The sequence below is a fragment of the Pezoporus occidentalis genome, unplaced genomic scaffold, assembly GCF_034315485.1.
Source record: "Pezoporus occidentalis ecotype Australia unplaced genomic scaffold, CSIRO_AGI_Poc_V1 ctg8, whole genome shotgun sequence".
In the NCBI taxonomy this organism is placed as follows: domain Eukaryota; kingdom Metazoa; phylum Chordata; class Aves; order Psittaciformes; family Psittacidae; genus Pezoporus; species Pezoporus occidentalis.
In genome coordinates, this window is record NW_026916158.1 from 13,929,237 (window position 1) to 13,955,794 (window position 26,558).

At 61.4% G+C, this 26,558-nt stretch overlaps 3 protein-coding genes across 5 annotated transcripts in view; 2 read left to right on the forward strand and 1 right to left on the reverse strand.

Moving 5' to 3' along the window:
* CLCN2 (chloride voltage-gated channel 2) overlaps nt 1-26,558 on the forward strand; it is an 82,899-nt gene that overhangs the window by 27,689 nt on the left and 28,652 nt on the right. The window lies entirely within an intron of this gene.
* POLR2H (RNA polymerase II, I and III subunit H) lies at nt 21,312-23,499 on the forward strand. Of its 3 annotated transcripts, XM_062603482.1 has the most exons (5): nt 21,312-21,440; nt 21,818-21,901; nt 22,611-22,704; nt 22,814-22,897; nt 23,022-23,499. In XM_062603482.1, the coding sequence occupies exons 1-5, from the start codon at nt 21,368-21,370 to the stop codon at nt 23,137-23,139; spliced, it is 453 nt and encodes a 150-aa protein (XP_062459466.1). In that variant the 5' UTR covers nt 21,312-21,367; the 3' UTR covers nt 23,140-23,499. The 3 variants fall into 3 exon arrangements, with proteins under 3 accessions (XP_062459466.1, XP_062459468.1, XP_062459467.1); XM_062603483.1 differs by lacking the exon at nt 21,818-21,901 and having other exon boundaries at nt 21,316-21,440; XM_062603484.1 differs by lacking the exons at nt 22,611-22,704; nt 22,814-22,897 and having other exon boundaries at nt 23,022-23,119.
* On the reverse strand, nt 23,853-26,542 carry THPO (thrombopoietin). The gene is made up of 5 exons (XM_062603481.1): nt 25,854-26,542; nt 24,905-25,032; nt 24,733-24,819; nt 24,356-24,520; nt 23,853-24,253 (listed from the first exon to the last, which is right to left on the reverse strand). Exons 1-5 carry the CDS (start codon nt 26,395-26,397, stop codon nt 24,071-24,073), a joined length of 1,107 nt encoding a protein of 368 aa, XP_062459465.1. The 5' UTR covers nt 26,398-26,542; the 3' UTR covers nt 23,853-24,070.

The following is a 26,558-nucleotide window of genomic DNA, read 5'->3' on the forward strand; positions in this document are numbered from 1 at the left end:
CTCTCTCTGGATGGGCCCGGGTGCCTGCGGCTTTGCTGCTCACCAGGGTCCTCCTCCTTCTCCTGCCCCAGGCAGGCTCTGTGCCCCTTTCTTCTCCCCCCTTCTCTTACTGTCACGTATTTGAGTGTCCCACAGGGTCAAACCAGGCAGTGATGCTGAACCCACCCTGCGGTGTCTGGGGACCCAGTGTGTTCCCCCATGGAGGTGCATAGGGTATGAGTCCCAGGGCAGAGCTAGCTGTGAAGTTCCATCTAATACACTCCTTGGTTATGGGTTTTGCCCACTGTCTCCTCCTCAAGTCAAGCTGGAATTGTGGGAGCCAAACCCAATGTGTGAAAAACAAGCAGGGAGCAGCCGTGCTTGCTTCCTCTCCCAGGGCTGGAGGGTCCCTGCAGCCCCGGCCCTCTACCCAGAGCCTGTTCCATTCCTCTGTTTTCCCCAGGCAGTTCAGCCCTGGGCAGGAGTGTTGCAACAGCCACTGGCACCCCTGAATCACCAGCCTCGCTCCTCCTGTCCACAAAATGGCAGCTGCTGAGCCAGGTAGGAGCACACCACACCAAGACAGCTGGCCCAGCTGTGAGCAGCAGGGTAACCACCCCTCTCAGGGGCTGCCATCCCTGGCAGAGCAGGGTCAGGGGTCCCTGTTCCCCTAGCCCAGGGGGAATAGCTCCTTAGTAGCCAAGTGGTTCCCCAGCTGCTCATGCTGAGTGGTTTCAGGTCCTAACACTTCTTGGCTGATGTACATCCCACTGGCTACAGGCAGCTTCGCTTGTGGTGCAGAGGAGCAAGTGGGTGCTCCCCGAAATGAGGGGTGCACCCTTGTGCTTTCTCTGTGCCCAGCCTCACTCCCCTCTCCCCAGAGTGACCAGGCAGGTGCTATTTTTCCCCTTCCCTTGAAACTCGCCTGCCCTTGGGTTTCTCCTTCATCTTGTCCTGTTCCCCAGGGAACAGTAAGGAAGGCCACGAGGGTGGTCGGCAGCAGGTCCTGTGCCAGGGAGTAGGCTCCCTGCATCCCACCATTCTTCCTCTGCAGGATGTGCCAGGGATGCTGGCTGCTGGAGACACCACAGATCTGTTTCCCTGGGGTTTCCTATCCCTGTCTGCCCCGGCTTGCTCCCCACCCTCTTGCTCCCCAGTCCCTGTCACAGTGAGACCCCAAATGGCAGCACAGGGTGGACTTCACCCCTCTCCCAGATCAGGCAAAGTAACCTGGCATTGGGAGGCTTTTGAAAGCAAGTGGTAAAATAGATGTCAGAGCCCATTTTGGGCTTTCTAACTTTCTCCAGCCCCCCTGGCTGGAAGCACCATGGGGCTCAGGGACTGACCCTGCCGCCCTTGCTCCCCTCACCCCTGCTGCTGCAAGATTTGGGTTTCCAACAGCCCAGTGCATCCCAAACATCCCCACCTCAACCCTACTCCCTTCTGGCCTGGCTTTGCTTTGGAAACGGGGATCTTCTCATTTTAAGCATTAAACCCACAACAAACTCCTTATCCCAGCCTTCACGCACACCCTGCTCCCTTTGGGGCTGGACTCGGGGTCCCTGCAGTCAGCCCCAGGTCTCCCCCCCAGCCTTGGTGTCCATGCTGCCTGGTTTGCACCCAAGGCTGCATCCAGCGGCTCCTCATGTGCTGTGCCTGTTGCCTGCCTTTCCACACAGATACCTACAGGGGAAAAGCTGTGTTCGATGGTGGGGGAAAAGCAACAGCAAAAAACAGCAGCAAGGGAAATTAATGCGAGCGTGCGTTTGTAAAAATATTTTTTAACGGAAAGACATTTTTTCAATTAAATTATTTAAGGAATTTTATGGAGGTCTGCGGTGCCTGTGTGGTTCTTGGGGGGCTCTGGGTGGTGGGGACCTCTGCACTGTGTGACGTGTGGGCATGTCTGGGTACTTGTGTGTGTGAAAACAGGTCCGTGGCAGCGAGCAGGGGCCACTTAGCCCCATGAGGGTGAAAGTGTCCGTCTTTTTAATCTTTGGGGGCTGAGGGCAGTCCTGGAGATCCTGGGGCAGTGGAAATGGGGACAGCATGGAGTGGCCCTTGGGGAGCATGATGGCCAGGCCGGGATGGGGGGGAAGGGCAAGTCCTGCCGGCACCCTGCCTGTGCTCTGCCTACGGCCTCCTCTTCCCCCCTCCCAGCCGGCGCAAAAGAGCCTTTTGTGCTGCTGGGTTTTTTTCCCCCTTTTTAATTCCTAACCAGGAGATTAAGGGAAGACAAAGGCTACGATTGTTCCCGCTCTGCAGAGAGCTGGAAAGTTCGGGGAGGGGGGATCGTCTTTTTCCAGACAGGCCCAGAGGATGTGGATGCGCGCCCCAGATGGAGACACCCCGGGAGCAGTTGAGGAGGGTCCCCACAGGGGCACGGCTGGGGCGAGGGCACAGCGGCGCTAAGGGGGGACCCCGGTGGGGTGGGCTGGGGTCTCAAGGGCGGGCGGGTGGGAGGTTCTCGCAGCAGAGCAGGAGGAGAAGGAGGAAGGCTGCGGGTGATGGGTTGGCCGGCTCGCCGGCTGCTTGGCGTTTTCCCTGCTAACTCTTGGCTGACACCTCGACGACTTGGCAGGGAGAGGATGCCGCAGCCCTGTCAGCCGCCTGGGGCCGGCACAGCTGGAAGGGATCACGGCTCGGCACGGCTCGGCACAGCGCGGCAGCGCGGGCACGGGACAGCGGGGCACGGACACCGCCATCGCCCCCACCGCGCCGCATCCCCAGCTGCCACCCTGCGCCCATGGGAACCGCCAGCACGGTCGTGGCGGGGCCGCGTCCCGCCGCCGCGCTCCGCCAGGGGCAGGACGGATGGCGGCCGGGCGGGTCATTGCCTCATGGCTGGAGCCGGGGGGACACGCTGCGGCCAGAGAAGGGGCTTTCCCCAGAGCCCGAGGGACGGGACCCGGCGAGTTTTCCCATGCTCACAAGGAGCTGCGAGACACCCACGAGCGCCCCGGCTCTGCTCCTTCTGTTTCCCGTTAAGATTATTTATTGGTAATTTTTAAGACCACTTACAGACTCTGTTCACGTGCCAGGACCCTACACAGCTTTTTCCCAGGGCTTTTTTTTTTTATATTAAAAAAAAAAAAAGGAAAGAAATAGTTTTAATCATTTTCTTCCCACTCCTTCCTTCCAGACTCCTTTGGTAGCTGGTGGGGGGCTTGCACATGGTGCAGTGCGTTGGCTGCCAATGCAGCCTGTCTCCTCCCTGCCCACTGCTTCTGGGGCTGCATCCTTGCCCCCTGAAGCAGAGCTGAGTGTCCCCACAGGGGGACCATGGGGGACAGGACCCTATGAGTGGCGCCGAGGATCTCTGCTCCAGGAACTGCCAGCCAGCCCACGCTCACAAAAAGGGGATCCTAGGGCTGAGGGGCTGCCTTGTGAGCAGGAGGCAGCTCTCCTCCAGATGCCTGGGAGCTGACATCGTCTTTGGCAGCACACAGCCAGCGAATGAACGCACCAGCCGAATTAATCACCCTGCGCCTGCCTGCCTGCCTCCATTGAGGAGCAGAATCTGACCCATTGCTGGATCAGGAGGAGAAAAGCAGCTTTGGGTTATTAAACAAGACCAAGGTGGTGGTCTGGTGTTGCGGGAATTCACAGGGAAAGCTGTAGTGGCCTTCCTGGCAGAGCCGGGGCTGCACCACTCCCACCATGGGCTGCTGCAGCTGGAAACGCTGGCTCCTTTGGAAATGAGCAGAGCACAGGGGCTGCTGCACGGCCGGGAGCGATAGGTGGAGATGCTCTGGTCCCAGCCAGCTTGTCTCACCCAGGTTTTGCGGGCCATCACCCCTGCCCATCCTTGGTGGCTGGTCTGTGCGGACCATCCTCGCAGCAGGTAGCACTGCCCACGTCCCGCACGGCAGCATCACCACGCCGCTGCCGCCCAGCCCCTCCCGACACCCAAATCTGGCTTCTCCTGGGGCAGCGCTCGGCCCTGCTCCTGCTTTGATCTCCCTCGAAAGAAGCTGGGGACAGTATCGCTGCCGGGGGCTGGGGGCCGCCCCGGGTGTCAGACAGGTTCAGCCGCACATTTCTGGCTAATGAGAAATTTCCTCTCCCCGGAGCTGGGCCAGGTTGTTTTTTTTTTAGCTCCGGTATCACCACCCCACCTCTGCCTCTGCCGGGGCGCGCTGAGTCACCGCGGGGTGTGCGGGCCACCTCCCGGCACGCTGGCTTCCCCCGCCGGCCTGGTGCTCGCCGGGCTCTCGCAGCTCCCCCTCCACACCCCTTTCCCTGGAGGTGGCGTAACCGGGAGCCCGGCAAAACCAAAACTCGGGTGACCCATCCCGCTGCAAGAACCAGACGCCCCGATGTGATGCCTCGAAGCCATGCGCTGCCCTGGGGCTGGGGTGAGGGTCGGTGCAGCGGGGTATACGGGTGCTGCACCCCACTGTGCCCTGCCATCCCAGCTGCCCCTGTCCATGCTGAGGGGAACCACAGCTCTGGGCGGCTGGGGAAGTTCAAAGGGAAGGGGAAAAGCAGGAGTCCCGGCTCTGCACAAGAGTTTGGGCTCAGCTCCCCACATGCTCCCCGCAGCCTGTAGACATTTCGTGCCATTAACAGGTTTCCTCTCTCTGAGCTTTCTAATGAGCCAGCATGGGAAGCAGCAAAGGCCAAGGGCCCCGAAACTGGGGCAGTGAAGGGGGTGAGCAGCTCTTTTAGCATAGCATATGGGGAGAAGAGAGGCGCCCACACCCACCCTGATCCCTCATGGGGTCCTGCATGCTCTTGGGGCTCCCCCACCATCCCCACTGACTCCCAGCACATCCCCACCACCCCGGCAGCCCCATGCTGATGCCCAAGAGTGCCCCATGCCACAACCCTCTGAGGTGGCTCAACATCTGCCTCCTCCCTCAGCATAGTTTTCCCCCATCCCACTGTCCCCATCATCACACAGGCAGGGAGCCAGGACTGCACCCCAGGAAGATGAAGCTGAAACCATGACCTATCCCACGGGTGGTGAGTCAGGCTGTGCCAGATGCTCTGTGCCGGAAAGCACCTTCCAACACCAACCCCATCCCCATCCTACAATGCCACAGCACAGAAAGGCCCCATGGGAGCCACTGACAGAGAAGGGAGGTGAAAAGCTCTGGGGAGGTGATGGAAGTCTCTGTCCATACTCAAGCCTTGCAGGAAGGGGAGCAGGAGGATGAACCAAGCCCAGGGACAGAGCCCCAAGGTGTTTGAGGCAGTGCTGTCAGCCCTGAGCAAGCAAACCTGTGGGACCATGCAGGGATGGTGGAGAGTCGGGCAGAGGAATGGGGAAAGCCCATCCTGTGCCAGCCCCTGATCTGGAACTCATGGGGTCAAGGACCTGGGTGATGGAGGCCCAGCACAGCACATCTGTAGGCTGGTGTGGAGCAGGGCTGTCCCTGGCAGTGTGATGGCCATGCTGCACCACTTCCAGCCCATGTCCCCTTGTCCCCTTGGGCCCAGGCAGCAGGCAGGGCACAGGGTGCACTGGGGGCATGGCCTCCCATTCACATGCTCCCCGTGAGCAAGTGGTGGGTGATGGACAGGGCACGTCCCAGCCTCCGCGCCGAGATAATCCCATCCCTGCCAGCACCGCCGGCCCACGGCCGGCATTTATCTCACTCCAGGGCTGACGTCACCCCCAAGACCCCAGCCAAGGAGGCCTCGTTGCTCTGCACAGCTTTTCCCAGGGACAGGGGGCTTCGGGCCCCTCGCCCTGGGCTGTGAGCAGGTGGATTTATGATTGCAGCCGTGCTCTGGCATCCATGGGACAGGAGAGGCGACGGGGCCTTTATGGCTTTAATACACCTTTCTGACAGTGAAGCTTAAATGGCCTCATAAACTCCCTGTCACCCACCCCCAGCAGAAGGCAGTGGTTTATTAGGGCCGTAATTCTTCTCCTGACATTCCATCAGTGTCCTTTTAATCTGCACTTGGTGGTTTTTATTTCTGCTTAATACCAGCAGCTGTAAAGGCTGTTAGGGATGATCTTGTGCAGGGACCCTCAGGATGGGGACCAGGCGCCAGGACAGGGATGGAGTGGAGCAGGGGAGCCGGTGGCTGGGACAGTCCAGTCTCCATTGAGGGATCACACCAGTGAAGAACAGCCAAATTTTGCTGCTCCAAGTACATCCCTCGTCTGCCAAGCGGACCCAAGCAGGATGCGGCCATGGTGCAAGGAAAGTCTTCACAGAGAACATAGGGATTTCAGCAGCGGAGCTGGCCGGGAACTAATCCTTTGTGCCAGGCTTTCCACTTTCATCTCATTAACTCCCACTCTGTGCTGCTGCCCTCTCCGTTCTTCTGGCAGGGAGATAAGTCTCCGTGCTCAGCGCGGTGAATCCTCCGCGCCTGCTCGCCCAGTGCTCCCGGTCGAGCTGACGCTGGCAGGCAGCTTCCATCCAATTACAGTGGGGTGAAGCTCATTTTAATTGCATAGAGCAACTGGGATTACGCAGACTTTATCTCCTAATTCCCTCTTTATCTCTTAACTTCACACTCGCCGCTTGCACTGAAGGCAGGACAGCTTGTGCTGGCGTTTGCAATTTCTGAAGTAGCCTTTCCCCGTGTGCCACCCCCTTGCCCAGATGAGGTTGGCCCCAAAATGTCTCAAAATGCTGTAAAATGCCAGCACTGGGAACCCTCCATATCCCGGGGAGCTGGGACGAACTGGTGGCCACAGCCCCCAGGACACGCCTGCAGCACTGGGGGTCAAGCCCATCTGCTGCGGAATGGCACGCATTGAGTCCACTGCTTTGGGAGCTGGTGTCCCAGCAAAAGCCACCTGGAGCCAGAGGCTCTCCAGGAGCTGCTGGGATGGGCACAGTGTGGGGAAAGGGCTTTTCCCCTTAATACCCCACTGCTGGGTCAGCTGTGGGGCTCAGAGGCTTCCTGTGAGGGAGGGACAGCGTGTTTGCCCCCTAAACACACTCTGGAGACAGTGAGTGTCTCAGTCAGCTCCTTGGGGACTCTTGAGGGCCCTTTATCTGCCCTGTCCACTCAACCAGGATGAATGTTGCTGTGGGGCTCTGGCAGCTTCTCAGTGGAGCCAAAAGGTGTTTTGTAACCATGCCAGGTATAAATAGCACCCCTATGAAGGGCTGCCCCATTGTCCCTCCCCACAGCAGAAGCAGTGCAGAGACACGGTGCTCTGCCCTTCCCACCCTTATTTGTTCACCCCCCAGGACATGCCTGTGCCCAGGGCAGGGTGACTTTGGGCATCCAGCAGCACCTACTTCTGTGTGCGGACATGTCCACCCTGACCCAGAACAAGCTCTTGAGATAACGAGATAGCTGGAGGCTGCCCCGGCCAGGGGCACTCAGCAGGGCTGGCCCGGATAACAAGGCAGCAGCTGGTCCCCTATCCCTGTGACAGTATTCCCTGTTGGTTTGGTGTCTCTTGGCATCATGGATAACTGGGTGCCAGGTTTACCCATGCTGCAGGTGGGTAAACTGAGGCGGCAGGGCAAGGGGCAGGTGCCCATCTTAGCAAGCTCTGCATCAGCACAGCCAGGTGCTAATTAGCTGCCATTAGTACATACTAATTAATCTAATTCCGATGACCCACAATTCTGGATCATGAGATTTGCTGCTCGCAGTCTGCCATTGCCATGCACAGCTCTGCCCATGCCATGGCTGATGGCAGCAGAGAGAGGAGAGACCGGGGAGTCACTGCTGCCAGAGCTGGTGCCACCCAGGAGACGTGCCTTCCCTGGGCTCAGCCCTGCACCATGGAACACTCCCAGCCCCCCAGCCCAGGCACCACGAACACACACCAGACACAGCAGATCTGGGTGCGGGGGGAGCCACACTAAACCTGTCAGCTTCCACTGCCAGAGCGCCCCGAGCAACCATCCCCTTGACCTCCCACCAGCACCCCCCGAGCATCATGCTGGGGCGGGCTGGGTGCCTGGTGTGGGGGCTGTGGCAGCGAAAGGGTGTCTCTTAATCCAGCAGCAGCTGCGAGGCCTAGGTTTGCTTGTTCAAGGGATATGACAGCTCGGTCAACAATCCCCTGGCCCATTTCAGGGGGGATTAGCAGCCCCCCAGGGAGGGAAGGAGCCCACATGAATATTGGGCGGGTGGGAACACAGCCCTGTGGAAACAAAGCTGGACAGGAGGCAGCAGAAAGCAGGCACCCCACCATCACAAGGCATCCTCGAGTCAGCAAATGGGGGCTTGGGACCATCCCTGTCCCCATCCTGCTCTCACACCCTGAAGTGACGACAGGAGGGAGCTCTGGTTATCATCCCAATCACCCCAGTGCGATAACCCCTGCTAACACTGGGGCAGACAGCAGCCTCCAGCCACCCCTTGACCACCCATCCGTCCCCGTGTCCCGCCACCATGAACCCAGGAGGGAGGTGGCACAGGAAGCACCCAAATGCCAACACCTGGGAGTTCTCAGCAAATGAAGGCAAGTGTATGATTAGCCCTCGTTTGGCACAGGGTGCCAGCTGGGGTGAAATCCAGGCTGAAGGAGCCACTGGGGTATAAGGTCAGCCTGGCCAGGAGGGGAGCTGGGCTGTGCTGCCTAGGACCCTCCTGTGGGCTGTGTGAGTCTCTGCCAGCACCTCTGTGCTAGGGGCAGCTCCAGCCTCTGAAGCACCCATGGGTTCAAACTGGGCAGCTGCAGCTTCTGTCCAAGCAGTAGGTAAGACCTGGTGGGAGTGAGGTGGGGATGCCTTGGTGGCATCAGATCCCATGTTTCCCACATGCTCAGCACCTCTGCATCCGCCCTGCATCCTGCTGTGCCCCATGTCAGACCCCAGTATGGTGACCCTCCAGCCTGCTTTTGGGGTTACCAGTGTGCAGGGTCCCAGTGAACAGTTCTGCAGCCCTCAGTGTTTGCTGAATGGCTTAGAGCTGAGCCCTGGGGCCTTGTTTGCTCTGGGTTTATCTCCCTGAGAAGAAGAAACCCTCTCCGGGCCAGCTCCCTTGGGGTCCCCAGGGTGTGTGTGAGGCCCTCGGTGCCACAGAGGCAGGAGACACCAGGGTGTGCACCCAGGGAGAGATCCAGCAATGGTGGTGCTCAGGGAACGAATGCCCACCCAAGGGGATGCTTTGGGTGCATGTAGGGGGGCATGCTCATGTAGCTGGGTGCACTTGCGGGCTCTCCAGAGTCCCCTCACCCTGGTCCCTGCAGTGCTGAGCTTTTCTGCTCGGTTAGCCAGGGCTGTGCCGGCACATAATGACATGGTAATTGCGAGCGGAGGCCCGGCCACACGCACTGCCTGGTTTGCAGGCCAGCCCGCGCTGCACCAGGGTTAGCCACTGCCCGGGGGGTCCCACCACCCACTCCCCTCACCCACCTGGGGACCCCCGCATCCATCTCCATCTGGGGTCTGCCCCAGCAGCAACGTGGGGGGGAGCCCCCATGGCAGGCTGTCGTCACCTCCTTGCCTGGGAGCTGGGAAACCTGCCCTTCCCGTGGTGTTTACATGGGTAAGAGGGGTCCTCTGCCGCTGCACATCGCATTTTCTGCTTGGTCACTTCCATCTGTGTCCCTGCATAATGATTTTTTCTGCTACATTAATTTAACACACTGCGGCGAGGCGAGGCCCTGGGACCTCGGGCTGCTTAATTGTGTCAAAGGAAAGGCTCCTGCTTTCATCCACGGCTGGGGTGGGTGTCCCCAGGGGGGTGGGAAGGGGTCTCAGGGTGGTCGTGGGGTCTGGAGGGAGTCAGTGGTGGAAGGGTGTCACAGGGGTTGTATGAGGGCCCCCATCCCAGGGCAGGCATCAGGTCCTGGCTCAGGGCATCAATCAGTGCCATGGGGTGGGGTCGTGGGGACCCTAAAACACCATTTTCATATAGCCTGGCAATGGGGCACCTCACCTCATCCCTGTGGATGCTGCAGCAGGATGGTGGTGGGACGGCCCAGCCCGGTGCCCAGTGCATAGCCTGGGGCCAGTCGGCCCTGCACCCCAGGAAGGTGGGAGCCAGAGGGTTAAGTGCTGTGTTTGTGTTGGCTGAACGCAATGGGAGCAGAACAAGTCCCCCACAAATGGAGGCGAACGGCTGCCCAGATGGGATGTGACAGTCCAATTTCAGGGCTGTCAGCCCCGGCATGGTGGGCATTGAGAGGGACATTCCTACCCACCGCTCCCTGCTCCCCTGGTTCCCAAGCCGGGGCTGCCGGCAAAGGCAATGGGCAGCCCCTGCCTGCCTCAGCCCTACCGTCTGGGGTGCCATGGGGTATGTGTGGGGCACTGCCAGGACCGGCGCTGGGCTCTGTGCCCAGCGTTGCTTCCCAGCACGCCGCAGTGCTCGGGGACACGCGGCCGCAGGGGGATGCCGGGAGCCCCCCTCTCCCTCCCCGCCGCAAGCGGCCTCCCGTATTTGCAAACATTGTGGCGAGGGGCTGGGAAGGTCTCGGCCCACCCCAGCGGGAGCCTTTGTGCCTGGCGGACCCCTGGGGGCTCATTTCCATGCTGCCCGGGGGCTCGCCTCGCTCCTTTCAGCGCCGCCGGGCCGCGCTCCTCCGTCTGCCGGCATGCCGGAGCCTGGCGGAAGCGATGCCAAGCCCACAGCTGTGCCCCAGCCCGGCACAGTTCCCACCCCCGGCTCACACCTGCACCGCCGGCATGCCGTGCCACTGAGTGTGCCGCTGCTGCACGTGGTAGCTGCTGAGCCGGTCTGTCCTGGTCCCTCCGAAGCCCAGCAAGGGTTTCCCATAGACCCGTGCAGAGGCTGCCAGGACCAGAGGTGAGCGGCTCAGAATGCACTTCCTGCATGGGTGCACCCACTTGCACACACACACCAACCCATGGTCATCTCCAGCCATGTGCACCCCCCTTTTTTGCACCCCTGTGCATGCTCCCAGCCCTCTGGCTCTCCCTGGTCACTCCATCCCAGCTGAGCAGGGTGCCCCAGGCTGGCAGGGGGTTCTGCCCAGCCTGGCACAGCCAGTCCCCATGACACAGGGACACCACAAGTGGCTCTGAGCTCCCCACAGTTCCCAGTACCCTCCCTGTGTATCCAATTGTGGGGTCAGCCCATCCCTCTGGTGCATTTTGGGAGGCCACTGCAGCCACATCCCCCACAGAAACGCAGGGACCCAGCCTGGTGCGGCACAGCCAGCTTTCAGGCAGTGCCCGTTGGTTAGCACTGGTGTTTTATGGCCCTGCTCAATCCCGCAGATCAATGCCAAGCCCCGATTTATTTGCTTTTGGAGCTGTAAAGGTGAATCAACCCAACCGCTCTTCCCTGCTGCCAGGTGCAAGGTGGAGGGGACAGGCAGGGGATGGTGGGACCCCAGGGCACAGGGCCATCCCTTGCCATGCCAGGGAGCTCCTGAGGGAGCTAGGGTTGCTCTTTTCTCCCACTTTTTGTGGCTGGTAAATCTCCTCAGGGCCCCCAGCAGTGACCTCTTCCTGGGCGCAGCCACTAAGCCCTTTGTAATGGGATTTTGTGGCAGAACCGGCAAATTAGGGGTGAAGTGAATGTGTTAAGCTGCTGGTTTCTTTCTGGCTGGTTCCCCCTACCCAGCCCACGCCGGCCGGAGCTGGAACAAAGGCGACGAGCTCTGCTTTCATCTCCGGCCCTTAGAAGTTGGAGCTGTACAGGGCTGTGTCCACCCCCCTCTGAAAACAGGCAGGCTGGGACAGGGATGGGGACAAGGATGGGCAGAGCCTGGGGCTGTGGGAAAGGAGCACGGAAGGAACCAGCATCAAGCAAGTCGTGTCAACACATTGACCATGCAGCTAGTCTGGGGAAGGGGGGGAAAGGGCCCATCTCCAGCCCAGGCAGATGTGGCACCACGGGGTCCCACTGGCACGGAAGCATTCAGTCCAGGGCACAGCACTAGAAGGGCAATGGCCAGGGCTGCCTGGCGTGGGGATGGTCCCTAGGCGATGAAGGGGGATGCAGTGAGAGGACCCTCCTCTGCTTCAGAGTCAGTATTGTTCCAGTGCAAAGACTTTATTAACAATGGCAAATACAAGCCATAGGTACCCATTAATTCCCCACATCACTGATGGGCTAGGGACCCAGTTTGCCCACATCCCAGCTCATGTCCCTCAACCACCTGGGGACCCTTTGCCAGCTCCACCACATGGAAGGGCAGGGGGTGCTGCTGCCCCTTAGCATAGAAGGGGCATTTCACCCAGCAGGTCTCCTTTGAGGGGTGCACACACCCCCCCCCCCCCCCAATTGGCGTGAGGGCTGAACCCCTGGGATCAGCCCCACAGCCTCAGGTGGCTCTCGGCACCCTCAGGAGGGGAGAAACACCCCGGGGATGGGGGGGGGGGAGGGTGCTGCTTTGGCACTCCAAAAAAAACCCAAGTGCAGGCAGGGAGCAGGCAGGGGACAGCATGTTGCCCCCGGGGCTCCTGTAAGGGCCTGATTGATTGCTGCCTCCTGAAGGATGCCATTAAGGGAGCGGCCGGATCAGGGAGCGCAGCTGCTGGAGCAGATCAGAGCCTGATTAATGTTGGGCAACTTGTTATATTGTCAGATAATTATCCCCAAACTGTATGACTTTTCTGCTAAGTGGCAGCGCTTAATTGCGTTTTTAATTACACTGCCATCACAGCAGCCGCTCTGTGCAGGAGGCAGGGATGCCAAGAGCTGGCCAGGAGCAGTGCACGGGTCCCGGGACCCCTTGCAGAGGGCACGGTGGGGGCATCCAGTCCCCACAGAACCCGCGCGGTGTGGGGCATTCAGCTGCAGCATGCCCAGCAGGCAGCGAGGTGCTGGGGTGGCCCTTGTTGGTGCTCCCTGAGGCGGCTGGCACACGGGATGCAGGAAAAGAGGGGGGGAGGCAGGTTGCTCCTCTTGCCCTCTTTGAGGGCTCACCACCCCCTGCCCCACCCCGGCCCATCCGGCTGCGCTGGGGACAGCCCGGGGTCTGGCTTCCCGTCGCAGGCAAGGCAGGGTCAGGGGTCAATGCATTTAAAATTCCTCCTAGCTCCCAAACTGCAGAGTGCGGTCGGGGGGGGCAGCGGCTGCGTGGGGAGCACTCGTGGGCACCCCGGGCAGGAGCGGGTGTCTGAGTCCGTGTCTGTGTGTGTGCACACACCGGGGGTGTGTATGTGCACAGGGACCACGTGTGCGTGCACACGGGTGAGTGTGCAGCATATGCGCATATGCGTGTGCCCGTGGATTTGTGTGTGTGCACTCACTGGGAGGTTACATGTGTGTATGCAGATGTATGAGTGCACACTTGCATGTCTGCTGATGTGTACATCTGCATGTGCTTGTGTACATGTACACGTATGTGCACATGTGTGCAAACAGGGGTATGTGCATGCCATCTGTGAGTGTCTGAGCACGTGGAGAAGCGTGTGTTTGTGTCTGTGAGCGCATGTGGGATGTCAGTGCTGCGTGCAGGAGAATGAACCTGAGTGTCCTCTGTGTGTGCATGTGTTGCGCAGGGATGCCCTGTTAGCCCCCCATGGCCAGCCCCAGCACCCGGGGTGACTGCGGTGGGTCCCGGCTCTGCTCCACCTCCAGCCAATCCTGCCCTCCCAGAACCCCTGCCCTGAGTGACCCCGTGGGGGCCAGCCCTGCGCTGGGGGGGGGGGGCAGCGGGGACAGGACCCTCCCCGGGGGCTTCAGGTGCTGCGCGTCGCAGCAGCCTCTCTCCCTGAGCCTCTGCAAGATGGGATGCTCCCAGCGCTGCGAGAGGGACGCACCCTGGGACCCCAGCACTGCTGGAGTGCCGGGACCCCTGCGGGGCTGCGCTGTACCCCCCGGGGCAGCCGGGGCTGTTCCTGCAGGGGGGCAGGGTGCTGCGGCCCCACACCGAGCCCTCCCCACCGGCCGGACGCCGGGTAGTGCCGGAGGAAATGCAGGCGCTATCGACGGCTGGCTGCAGTCCCTGCCTCCACCGCGGCCTCTGGCCCCAAGTTTCCTGACACGGCCCCCACAACAGCGTTATCCCTGGTTTTGCCGTCTCCACCGAGGGGGTCCGAGCCGGCAGTGGACACGGCTTCCCCTTGACCCTCAGGGGTGAGGGGATGGGGTGGATCAGGACCCGCAGGCCCCAGTCACACCAGTGCAGACGGAGAAGCATGGATTTTATGGGGAAGGAGCTGTTCTGTAGCCCCGCCTTGGTGCTCAGCTGTGCCTCCCATCCATATGGGGTCTTATGGACTGGGGTGAGCATAAGGGTTTGGCAGGGAATAAGCCCACTGAAACACATCCTGACCCCCCACAATCCCCATCGCCAGCCCCTCTTATCTTCATGGCAGCCAAATAGGGTCTCACCAGACAGAAGACAAAATTTCAAGGAAAAAATGTAAATAAAGGTCCCTGACCAGCCTGTCCCCATTATCTCTGGAATCCGGAGCGCGCCAGCCCCTTCTCCCAGCCATATTTCATCCCAGCCATCGCTGCTGGCCACAGACCAAAGCAGGGACAACGGGGATGGTGGGAGGCTGTGCCCCAGAGCCCACCAGGACCCCAGGACTGGAGCAGCCATGGCCCAGGAGGCTGAAGCTATCTTTTTGCACTGCAGTGCCATAGGGTGGGCAGGGGGCTTGATGCTTTGGACCTTGCTACATGTCACCCAGCCATGGGGTCACCAGGATGGGGACACTTCTGGGTCCCTGTCACCCACCTGGTGACCCTGAGCAGTGGGATGGGGGCTTGGCCACTTCCCTGCTTCTGAGATCAGCTGCTAATGATGTCTCTCACCCTACTCACAAAGAGCGTAAATTATTCAGCTCCTCATCAGGGCAATTAAATTAACTCATCATTGTGGCCCATGAATATTTCAGGGGGGCAGGGGCCTGGGAGCTATGGGGAGGAGGTCAGCAGGGCTGGGGCTGAGTCCAGTCCTTGACCTGGGAGGTGCAGTGAGTGTGTCCCTTCTCAGCCCACGGGGGCCAGAAGGGGCAGGGGGAAAGTGTTGGGGAACTCCATGCTGGGGCTTGCAGACGGGTGCCTGGTGGTCTGCGCCCCACACCCGGCCCCACCGTCATCCTGTCTCCTGGGTTACTTCCACCGGCTGCTGACAGAAGCCAGGTGCCGGCAGCCCCCCCACAGCCCACCCCTGCCCTGCTCCAGAGCGCCTCACCCTGATCGCCCCACTTTTATGGGGGGATCTGGGGGTTGGTGGCACTGCAAGGGGCTGCCTCCATGGCAGGGACACCAAATCCCCCCCTGCCTTTCCCCTTGTTCCATGCTGTGCCAGCCCCTGCCTGCTGCTCTCCCCAGGGCCTGCGGGTTCTCTGTCAGGATTTCTCTTTCCTTTCTTCTTCATGATGAACAATTAATAATTTATCCCATAATAAAAGAGGAAACGGTTAATGAGATGAAAACAACCCAGAAACATCTGCTGGGGCTGCTTTCATCGCCTCCCCGAGCCGCCTTTGCAGGAAGCGGGGGTGGGGGGGTGGGGGCCGGGGGCGCTGGGGGGGACTGCAGCAGCAGGAGGTTGTCCCCCACACCCAGCCTTCCTCACCATGGCCTCCTCCTCCTCAGGGACCCCCAGGCCACCCTGTCCCTGTTGAACTATGTTGTACCATCAAAGCCTGGCTGAGACTTGCAGGGCTCAGGGCGCAAATGGCGCTGATTGTCCTGCCATGGGGGTGTCACCCAAAACCGGGCAGCTAAGCCTGGTCTGGCACTGCTTAGTGTTTCCAGATATGTGCCTGGATGCTGGAGGGGAACAGGGCTGTCCCCTCCATCCTCTCTGTCCCCAGCCCCCATATCCAGATGTTGTTCATTACCAGTGATCTGATCTCCTGTGAGCAGGGTTGTCCTGGGGACCCGATGCTATCAGGGTGGCAATGCAGCCCCAAACCCTCCTGGCATGCAAGAGGACATGGTGGGGACCAGGCACCCTGACAGAAAAGGGGGCTGCAGGATTGGCTCCCTGACTTGGTGCTTTGCTGATATTTATGGGGCCCCAGGAGGAAGCTTATTTCAGGACTGCTTATTTCAGCAGCAGCTTTGTGGCATGCGAGGAGAGATGTGAAGGGACGCAGCCAGGGTGCGGATGTTGGTAGGGATGCAGCATGCCAGGGAAGGGGATGGCAGGGAGAGGCAGCACAGAAAGTGGGAAAGGGACAGGCAGCAAAAGGGGAGGGGAAGACAACACCTTCACGCTCACAATGCACAGCCAAGAGCCGGACTAGAGGCAAGAGCCTGTCCTGATGAGCCCTGCAACTGGCTTTCCCATGGGAGAGGACTGCAAGGAACCTATGGAGGGACCGAGGGTTGGCAGGGAGGTAACAGGCTGGGGTGCTGCAGCAATGTGGCTGGCTGGGGGTTTGCGCAGGGAGAGCAGGGCTTGGCCAGGATGATGCTGCCTGCCTCTGCTTCCAATTTAGCTGATTCTCGCCCGGATCCCCACAGCTCCTTAATCTGTTTGTCTTCCAAAGCCGTTAATTCAGAGCCTGGTGAAACCCCCATGCTCTAATCCTAGCCTGCCCCCCGGCTCAGCTGGGTCCAGCTCATTGGGGCTGGCAGGGGCATGGCATGTGCTGCCAGATGCTGCCGATGCCCAGCACAGAGCCCCTTGCCACCATGAGGGAGCAGGCTCCAAGCCCAGGCTCCGACAATCCCCAGGTCCTCCAGTGCCACAAAGGGCCATCGCGGGGACAGGCGGGTGCGATGACAGCTGGGGAGATGGCCTGTCCTCCGCCAGCCCCACAAGGCACCCAGCCCCACTCCACAGAGGTGTCGCGGAAAAACTGACATCAGCATCAGCCCAAAGGAATTTGGCCACCCTGGCCCATCCCAGCTGGGGACAGGGACAAGGGCCTCCACCATGCACCACGGCAGCCTTGAGCAGGGCAATGCAGAGGGACACACGTATAAATCCCCTTCTTTGCTGTACCACTTCCCAGGAGCAGCCAGAGGGCCTGGGAGCACCCCCGGGGTACTCTCTCTGTTCCCATGTGCCCCTCCATGACCCAAGTGCAGAGAACAGCCAGCTCATGACACTGGTGACACCCCCTGTGTCAGACAGGGACAGTGGTTGGGGTTTATTTCCCCAGAACCTCATTTTTGTACCCAGGGCTTCAGCATGGGGAGAAGGGGCTAATCCCTACCCAGGTCCCCCAGGGCTCCTGGTATGGCTGTGACCCTGCCACCCCTTTGTCCCCTCTGCTCCCCACAGTGCCGGACATGATTGCTGGCCCCAGGAGGGCCAGTGGTAGGTGGTGGTGGGGAAGCTGTCCAGACGTGATGACACCTCTGAGCTGCCCCTAAGCTGTGGACCCCAACATCCTGCTTCCCTCCCCCAGCCATGCCAGCCTTCATCATCTCCTCATTCCCAGCCTGAGTAATTGGTGGATTGGTGACAGACAGGCTCATTAACAGCTTAATTTCGGCTCAGTCTCTTCCTGCCAACCCCCAGTCCAGGTGGGGACAAACTCAGCAGGGTGCAGGGATGGACATCTCGAGGCCAGTGCACCCCATTGCTGGACCCCATGGGGGCACCCACAGAACTGGTGGGAGAGTACATGTGTGCACACACATGTGTACAACACACATAGGCAGGCAGCCCTGCCCTAGGCAGCCCTCGTGGCCTTGGCTTCCCGACACCAGGGTGCATAGGAGGGACCCCCATCCCTGGGCATGGGGACAGTGCCACCCTGCCCCTCACCCTGCTGCCAGCAGTGATGCCACCGAAACGGGTGCTGCAGGTGCCGGCAGCTGCCCACCCTCTGGCCTCACCCTACTCTTGTTTGCTCTCGTATCCGCAACGGCTGTGGCAGTTCGGCTCCTTTGTTCTGGCAGATAACAGGGTCCACCACTGCCTCTGAAGCACCGGCTGGCAGCCGGGCACTGCTGACACCCCAACTGGGCACCAGGCATGTGGGGTATAGGCAAGGGATGCAGGCAGAGAGGCAGGCAGAGCCTTGGGTGCATGCAAGGAGTATGGGTAGGAATGGCAGCAGGGATGGGTGGCAGTACTGGCAGGGCTGCAAGCAGTGTGTGTGGGCATGGAGTGCAGAGGTGCAGGCAGGTTTTACAGCCCCACTGTTCCTCTGCTTTTGCCCGCAGGGTCACACTGCAGCCCAGGAGCCCATCCCCAGCACTCCCCTACCAGGTCAGTGCCCAAACCCACACCCCTATCCCCCTCCCCAGCAAAGGCGGCTGGAGGCAGCCCAGAAATGGCTGATATTGAGCACTGAAAGGCTGCCCCACCGGATGGAGGCCTGGCTGCATTTCAAAGGAGCACAGTTGTATAATTTATCGGAAGGAGATAACAGCTAAGGGCGGGCGGCGGGGGGAGGGAGGGAGGGAGAGAACTGCACCCCCACTCCAAGGAGACAGGCACCACAGCTACCAGGGCTGCCAGGATCCATCACACTGAGGGCATGGGCACTTCCCTGGCCATGGCAGGACAGGGGAACACCCCAGTGGGTCCCATTTTGCACTGGGAGGTTTCGGGATTGCCCCAAGGCAGGGGCAGACAGTGTCACCCTGTGCCCTGCTTTGGAGGCACTGGCTGGATGCTCCCTCTTCCCAAGCATGCCTTCCCTGGCTGCTCTGATGTTCAGAGACCACAGTGTCTAAGGCAGGACCAGATCCAGGCCACCTGGGTTTAGGTTTTGGATGGCCCATCACCCCAGGGACTCATGGCCTGGGTGCCTCTGCAACCCAGCATGGGGGGGGGAAGAAGGCACGGGGGGAGCCCAAGGTAGGGGAGGACTGGTCTTGTGGGTACAGGGGCAGCGCCTGGCGCCGGATCTGGGAAGGGTTTGTTTAATCCCAGATAAGGAGGCGACGCCAGGCACCTGGCTGGCAAATGGGTGCTCCCCAGGCAACAGCACCAAAGGCCATGCTGACCCCCCTGCACCCACCCCAGGACCATCTGCTCCCCACCCAGCAGCACAGGGCTGGCATTAGCCTGGCATTAGTCAGTCCCTCTGACCACCCACACTCCTGTGGCACAGCACCGCATGACATGGCACAGCATGACACGGGGTCAGCAAGGCAGCCAGCACACAGGCAGAGTGGCAGTAGTTGGGGTTATAGTGCAGGGAAAAGTAGGGTACCCCATCCTCTGCCAATCCCGGCTGGATTTATGCCAGGGCCAGCCCCCTGTCTGATCCTGCCCCATGGGCTGCCTGTGGGGCCAAGGAGGGGGCTTGGCACCATGGCCGTGCTGCACGGCCAATGCCCGGATGTTCAGGGCTGTGCCAGGCTCCTGCTGCCACCGTGGCATCTGGAGGGCACCTGGAAATCTGCCCCCAGCCAGCTGGCCTTGCGGGTGGCTGCGTGCCAGTGACCCCTGCAAGGGGCCGTGCCCGTGGGCGCTCGGGGTCGGGGCTCAGGTGTGCGCGGTCCCGCAAGGGCAGGGAGGCAGACGGCACTGCCGGCTGGCAGGGTCTGCGGGTAGCAGCATCGCCGGCTGGTGAGCACAGCCCCGGCTGCCCACCGGCCTGCGCTGGGCCTGCCAGGCCTCAGCAGGGGCAGGAAGGGACTGCCGGGTGGGATAAGCCCTTTGTGTGTCACCCCGCTCTGGCCTTGACAGCGTCCAAGCATGGCTGTGCCAGGGCCTCCCTGCCTGAATCGCACTGGGCTCCCAGGGGTACTCTTGAGCACACTCAGGGCTGGTACATGGGCCCCGGCCGGCTGGCCCCGGCCTGATCGGTCACATCCCTCCAGGATGGCATCTTGGGGGTGCTGGAGGGGCCAACTGGTCGGACTGGTGAGCCTGGCCGGGGCAGGGGTCTCCCCTCCGGACCACCCTGGGGGCGCTCTGCCATGCTCGGTGTGCTGCTGCCACCCCCTGGCAGCGTGCACAGCCGCGGATCCCCCTCGCGGCGTCCCACGCAGGGATGCCCATGACCCCACAGCACAGCCCCGCACTTCCCATAGCAAGCAGGGGCACCCCAGGGTCCAGGATGGCAGGGGGGGCATAGGGAACTTTTGGGAGGTCCACACCCCATGCCCTGCACTGTCAAATTGGGTGCCTGGGCATGTCCCCCATACTGTGGCAGATGGGTTTGTGCCTGGGTGGGCAGAGTGGGAAGGGGGCGTGGGGCTGGGGGGGTCGCTCGCCCAGGCGATGATTAGAAGGAGCCGAGGCTATGTCGCAGCGCATTAAGGCTGTCCCTGCTGAGCACCACTGCCGCGGGGTGACCCCTCCGTGAACCTCCCGTGTACCCCCTCCAGGGGCCCCTAGCCCCTCGCACCAGCACCCCCGTCACACCACCATCTCCAACACGTCACCACCCTGCCCCATCCCACTGCCTGCACTGCACGCACACGTGAGGGGTGTGCTGGCACCGAGTCAGGGGGACCCTGTGTCACGGGGGACACACACTGTGTAGAGGTCACACCGGCTGGGTCTGGGTACCACAGACATCCTGCAGCAGGCATCCCAGTGCGGATGCTGGAGACACCTCGGCTTTGGGTGCCACCCCAAGCCATGTCCCGGAGATGCCTGGCTCCCAGGGTTAGCATGCACTGCAGACACCAAGGCCACACATGGAGACCCATGTCCCATGGATGTTTATGCTCACGGCCTCGTGGTCCCCAGTGAGCTGCTGCCATGTGCCGCATGGACAGCGCTGTGCCACCCACCTTCCCCGGTCCCTGTCACACCAGGACACCACCCGCCACCTCCATGCCAGCCCCATCTATGCCACGTCCAGGCGGGCAACCCCTGCTCAAATGGGGCACAGGGTCCCAGCTGCCACATCCCACCCGAGCCAGGAAAACCCAGCTAAGGCAGGCAGGCGGTGGCATCGAGGTGCCAGAAGGGGGGGGGAGGGGATGGCAGGGATGAACTCTCGACCCTGCTCCGTCGGCTCCCCACCAGATGCCAGGCGTGCGAGCACCGGTGTAAGCCGACCCCAGTCCTGCCAGAGGCCGGCTCCCCTCACGGTTCATCGGCAGGACACGGGTGGCGGCCACCGCACCTCCCCCTGCCAGAGGCCACCTCCCCTCCCTCCCCCCAAAAAGCCGTCGTGAGAAGGGGAAGGAGCGGGCGCAGGCTGCAGCCCCGCGGCCTCGTCGCTAGTTGAGTCTGCGCAGCTCATGACACTGATGCTGCATCCGCGGAGTGCCGGGTGAGGCCCTGCTGTCCCACGCCTCGGGGCTGTCGGACGGGGGCTTCGAAGCGCGGAGCCATCCGCGGCCTCGCAGCTCCCCCTGCCGACACCTTCCGCAAGGGCACCCGAGCGGGGGAGCCATGCGCCCTGGCAGCCCTCCGCTGCTGTGCATTGCCCCGCCCTGCAATGCAGCTCCGCTGCAGCGCTCCCCCATCTCACCCCACGCCGTAACTGCAGGGCGCGCAGCGCAGCCCACGGCGGGGAAACCGGCGGCACCGGGACCAGAGGGCGCTAGGGCCGCGCGGAGTCCCGCCGCCGGTCGGCAGCAGCGCGCAGGCGCGGGAATCGCCCCGTGCGTCCTGAGGCTACTTCCGCCCCACGGCGGCAGGGCGCCTGCGCGGTGGCGGTGGGTGCGCGCCGCGCGGAGGAGTGGGGCCGCTGCCATGGCCGGGATCCTCTTCGAGGACATCTTTGACGTGAAGGACATCGACCCCGAGGGGAAGAAGTTCGACCGTGGTGAGTGGCGCCCTGCGGCTCCCCGGCGCCGCCTTCCCGCGCCCTCCTGTGCCCGCCTTTAGCCTGCCCCGGGCCCCCTCCGCCCTGCCCCTCGGCCGTGGCTCCTCACAGTCCCTGGCATTTGCCCGCCGTGTGTTGCCGCAGGCCGGTGCGTGCTTCTTCCCCAGGCCGGCTCCCCGGTGCGTACCGCTCCCGTGGTTCTCCCTGCCTGTGCGTCCGGAGGCCTGCTCCGGGCCCTGGTACCCATCCCCGAGCCCACCCCTGTGCATCCCTTTCCCCCAATAGCTCGGGAGCAAACCAGGGGTGGGTGAGAGACCTGTTCCCACTCAGTCACTGGGGTCTTCTCTGTGCTTGTCCCTCACTGCTGCTCTCCACAGTGTCCCGCCTGCACTGTGAGAGCGAGTCCTTCAAGATGGACCTCATCCTAGATGTGAACATCCAGATCTACCCTGTGGACCTTGGTAAGCCATTGGGTTGCTAGTCCAGAGGGTGCCAAGCCTGAGCCAGTGTCACCTTGGGTGGGTGAGGTTAGAGGTGCGTGCTGGTGCTTGGAGGAGGCTGGCTAAATTAGCTATGAGCAGGGAATGAGCTGCCTCAGACTTCCTTGGGTCCCGGTGTTTGTCTCCACGAGGTACTGGGCACTCTCAGCATGCTGGTGTTGAGCTGGGTTGTGGTTTGCCTCACTGAATGTGTTTGGGCTTGTCCCCAGAGGTGCTGTCTAGTGAAACTGCCTCAGTTGGTGGCAACAAAGCTTTGAGGGAGACCTTAAAAATGAGCTTCTGTGACTAAATATATTAGGTGGAAAAGAGTCTTATCCTCAGTGAAGCACAGAAGAGCTGGTGCTGCTGTTGCAGGGTCTCACACTTGCTGCCCGTGGTTCAGCCAAGTCCTCTGGGACTCTCCCCATGAATATCTTGTTGTATGCCATGAAAACAGCAGCGGTGGTGCCTTAGCAGCTCTGTTCTCTCTGTGGTGGTGACCGGTGGCCGTGGGGAGCAGGGAGACAAATGATCCAGGATGACCTTTTCCTTGTTCCCCACGTCCTGTTGGAGAACTGAAGGCAGAGATGAGTTTGTGCTAAACCTGTCAGGACATCTCCTTGCCACCACACTGAGATCTGGTGCAGCTGCACCCTCACCTTCTCACTGCTCCTCTGCCCTCTCTTCCCAGGGGACAAATTCCGCCTAGTTATTGCCAGCACCTTGTATGAAGATGGCACGCTGGATGATGGCGAGTACAACCCCACAGATGACAGGCCGTCCAGGTATGGGGGTCCAGCTGGGAACATGGGTGTGTCAAGGGGGTGAGGTGCTGAGGTTCCTTCTCTCAAAGAATGCTCAGCTGGAGGAATACCTGAATTTGACTCTTCTCAGGGCAGACCAGTTTGAGTATGTGATGTACGGCAAGGTGTACAGGATTGAGGGGGATGAGACCTCCACGGAGGCAGCCACACGCCTGTAAGTGCTTATTGGTGGGAGCAGGGGAACGTGGAGCTCCAGGGGTGGAGTGGGGGAGGCATTGGGATCTTGGCCCAGGTTTCTTGTGGAATTTTTCACTCTGACTGCTCCTCTCCCACCCCAGCTCTGCCTACGTGTCCTATGGGGGGCTGCTCATGCGGCTGCAGGGAGATGCAAACAACCTGCATGGGTTTGAAGTGGACTCTCGAGTTTACCTGCTGATGAAGAAGCTGGCCTTCTAGGAAATTACCTGCTTCTGTGGGCTGCCCCAAAGATGTTCTGCTGGCAAGCAAACAGGAACCCTGTGATTCCAAATCCCACCTCCGTGTCTGTGTTGTCTGGCCCTTCTGGAACTGGGGAAGAGGGAGCAGTCCCCCCCCCAAATCCTGGCTTCTTCTGACTCTTGGGATCTGCAGCCCTCTCTTGCAAGGAGAGGGGTGCCTGATGGCTGAGTGGAGACCAGCTGGTTCTGCAGTCCTGGCTCTGGCCAGGGGCAGCTGGACTGGGGCAGCCACCTCTCTGCCTCAGGGCTGGGCACCATTTCCTAAGGAGCCATCCTGAGGCAAGATGGGCTTGTTGATTAAACTAGGATGTGTTTTCTAGATCTGTCTGCGCTGGCTGAGATGAGGCTGTTGGGGAGCGGATGTGCCTGTGCTGGGGAGCAGAGAGAGCCTGTACCACTTTCCCAAAGGATGGGCAGTACAAACTTGCCCCAGGCTGTCCTGCGCCGCCTCTCCGGGTGCTGCATGCTGGGGCTAGGGACCGGCAGGCAGGTGCATGTGGTGAGGTGCCGGCCGCAGCCCGCCCGCCCTGCAGCGTTGCCGGCTGCCGCGGGAGGGAGCTGGGCGCTGCGGGGAGAACCGAAGCGGCTGCCGCTTACTGAGGTGAGGCCCTTGGGGGTGTGCAAGCCCCTGCCAGGGCCACAGCGGCGGCAGGAAAGGACACAAACAGCCCGTTATAAAAATAGCTCTTTAATTGTAAAGCATTCACAGTAGAGGTGCCTGCCTGGGTGGGAGCAGAGCATGTGCCCACTGCGTGGGTGTTGCTGCTGTCTGTCTCCATGGGCTGCGTGGGCACAGCAGGCTTAAACAACAGCTGACCCTTTCCCTGTGGGCACCTTCCTGGGTACCCAGAGCACAGCTGGGCATCTGGCTGTGAGCCCTATGCACAGCCTCATCGGGCCCTGCACCGAGGGTCTGTGCCACCTGCCTGGCCTTGCTTGCACAAGTCCTTTGCCAGGTCGTGGAAGAAGAAGCGCAGCTTGCCCTGCACCAGCTGTCGGTAAGTGAGGAAGATGCCAGTGATGTGGGTCTGCTCCATGGAGCGTGGGGAGCAGCCTGGCTCCCAGGGTCCTGCCTGAGGGTTGAGAGTGTGACAAGAGATGACAATGCTGCCATACCCAGTGCAGTGCAGCCAACACTGCCCCAGGGTATTCTGGCTCAAGGTGGGAGGCCTCACCTCCCAGCTGAAGGTCTGCAGGAGCAGGAGGAAGGAGTTGGCGTGTTGGTAAAGCTGGCTCAGCTGCCTGGCCCCGCACGGCTCGTTCACCTGGCCCTGAGCACCCACCACAGCTCCCACCAGCAGTGCCATGTCACACAGGATCTCCCGCCGCTTGGTCTCGTTCTGTGGGAGCAGGCAGCAAGTAGGCTGACCTCAGGCCTGGCTCATTCCTATGCCCACCCTAGGTCTGGAAGGGGGTTCTCCATCCCCCTGTACTACCAGGTGTGCTCACAGGCATCTTGTTTGGCACTTATGGTGCCTCTGCCAAACCAGAGTTTCCTTCTTCAGCCCCGTGAGCACCGCAGTGCCAGCACCATCCTCCCAGCCCCTCTCACCGATTTGGATTTCCACTGCTGGAGGCTGAAGTCCACCAAGGGCAGCACTGCGGGACAGCTGAGTGCAGGCAGCACCTGGCACTCGCCCTGTGGGGAACAGGAGATGCTGAGGTGAGATACCAGGAGCTGTGCCCACCACTCATCTTGGGTTCAAGGGAGACTGTATCCTCACCACTTTCTTCTCCATGTCCTTGGCCTCCCCAATGTACTTCTGTATGAGTCTGTTGTCGCAGACCAGCCGTGTTGAGCTGGCATGGCCCTCTTCCATGTGCAGGAGAAAGGATGTGAGGAGGAGCAGTCCTGGGAGAGACTGGGTTACCTTGGGCACCATGCCATCCTCCCTGTTCAGGTCCAGCCCTGGGGCCATGCCTGCAGTGGCAACCCTCACCCCAGCCTGTTGGTGGCTTTATTGGGCCAATGATGGGGGTGCAGGGAGAGGTGTAGGGGGGCTGAGGGAGGACGTGAGGTGCTGCACCCCTGTCAGCACAGGTGCCAGGAAGAGCCAGTGTTTCTGTGCTGGTGGTGTGTGCCGAGGGCCGCACAGCCACATCTGTACCAGGTTTTTCAGCTCCGCTCTGGGCTGGGCTGCTAGTGGGGAGCAGAGCCACGCTCCCTGTGCAGCCAGGGCCAGCTCTCCGGATCTATGCCAGGAGCAGCTCTGGGTGTCACATGCACTATGGGGAATCCCTGCCTGCAGCATCCTGCAGTGTACAGCTGCTCACCGCTGCTCTGGCCAAGAGCTTGCCTTGCCCAGCACTGCTGGCATGCTGCTGCCAAGGATGTTTCTTGGCCGGGCAGCTGCAGCATGCTGGCACTAGGCATCTCCTCTCCAAACACCCTGTGTGCATCCACCTGCCTTAGCACTACACCTGTCCCCAGAAGGCCTTTGCACAGTCTGTTTCCTAGGGCAGGCATGGAGAGATGCTCGCCTGCCCATGAGCACTGGTAGGAGCCAGGTCCAACCAAACCAGAGCCACACTGGAGGCTTGCTGCCCACCTGTGGGGCTCATCTCTTGGGGTACCCATGCAGCGGATGCTTGGGTTGTACAGCCGTGGTGTCTGCTGCCAAAGCAATGCCCCTTCCTGCTCGCTCCCGTCCCCCCTTTTGGCTGCGCACTCACTGTTCAGCTCCATGCTCAGCTGGGGGCTTCGGCCCTGCATCTTCCACCCTGGGGCCAGCGGCTGCTCCCTGCCTCCCGTCCCCCTTCCATGGAGGGCGGTGGTGGCGCGGGCTCCCCGCGAGCTGCCCAGCGGGAATGGAGGGCCGGGGGCCGGGATTGCCCCCGGGACAGGACAGCACGGCGCGGCGCTCCGGCTCCGGCCTGGCCGCCCAGCCGAGGCAGCGCGATTTCCTGTTGTGTCGCCGCTGACCTTCAAGCAAAACTGCAGCGGGGGCCCCGGGCCCGGGGGACGGCTTCCTGCCTCCGGCCGCTTCCTCCCTTGGCCTGGGGCGTGGGAAGGGCGTCCCTGGGGCTGCTCACCTGGCCCCTGGCCTGAGCACTTGGCTGCTGGCACTCCAGTGGTCAACACCTCAGCTGTGCCTGGCCAGGGGGTGAAGGTGGCCCTGATACCTGCAGAACGGATGGCATGGGTGACACTGAGCTGGGTGACCCGGGGATCATCACCCCTGACAGGTTCCTGCTCCTGGCTTTGGCAGCCAGGCATAAGGGCTACCAAAGACCCTTACCTGGAGATGGGGTCCAACCCCAGCAACCCTCACCCAGAGGCAGACCTCATCCCTGGTCAACTTTATCCAGGGGTGAGCCCCAACCCTGGTGATCCTCACCCAGAGGTGGAACCCAACCCTGGTGATCCTCCCCCCGAGG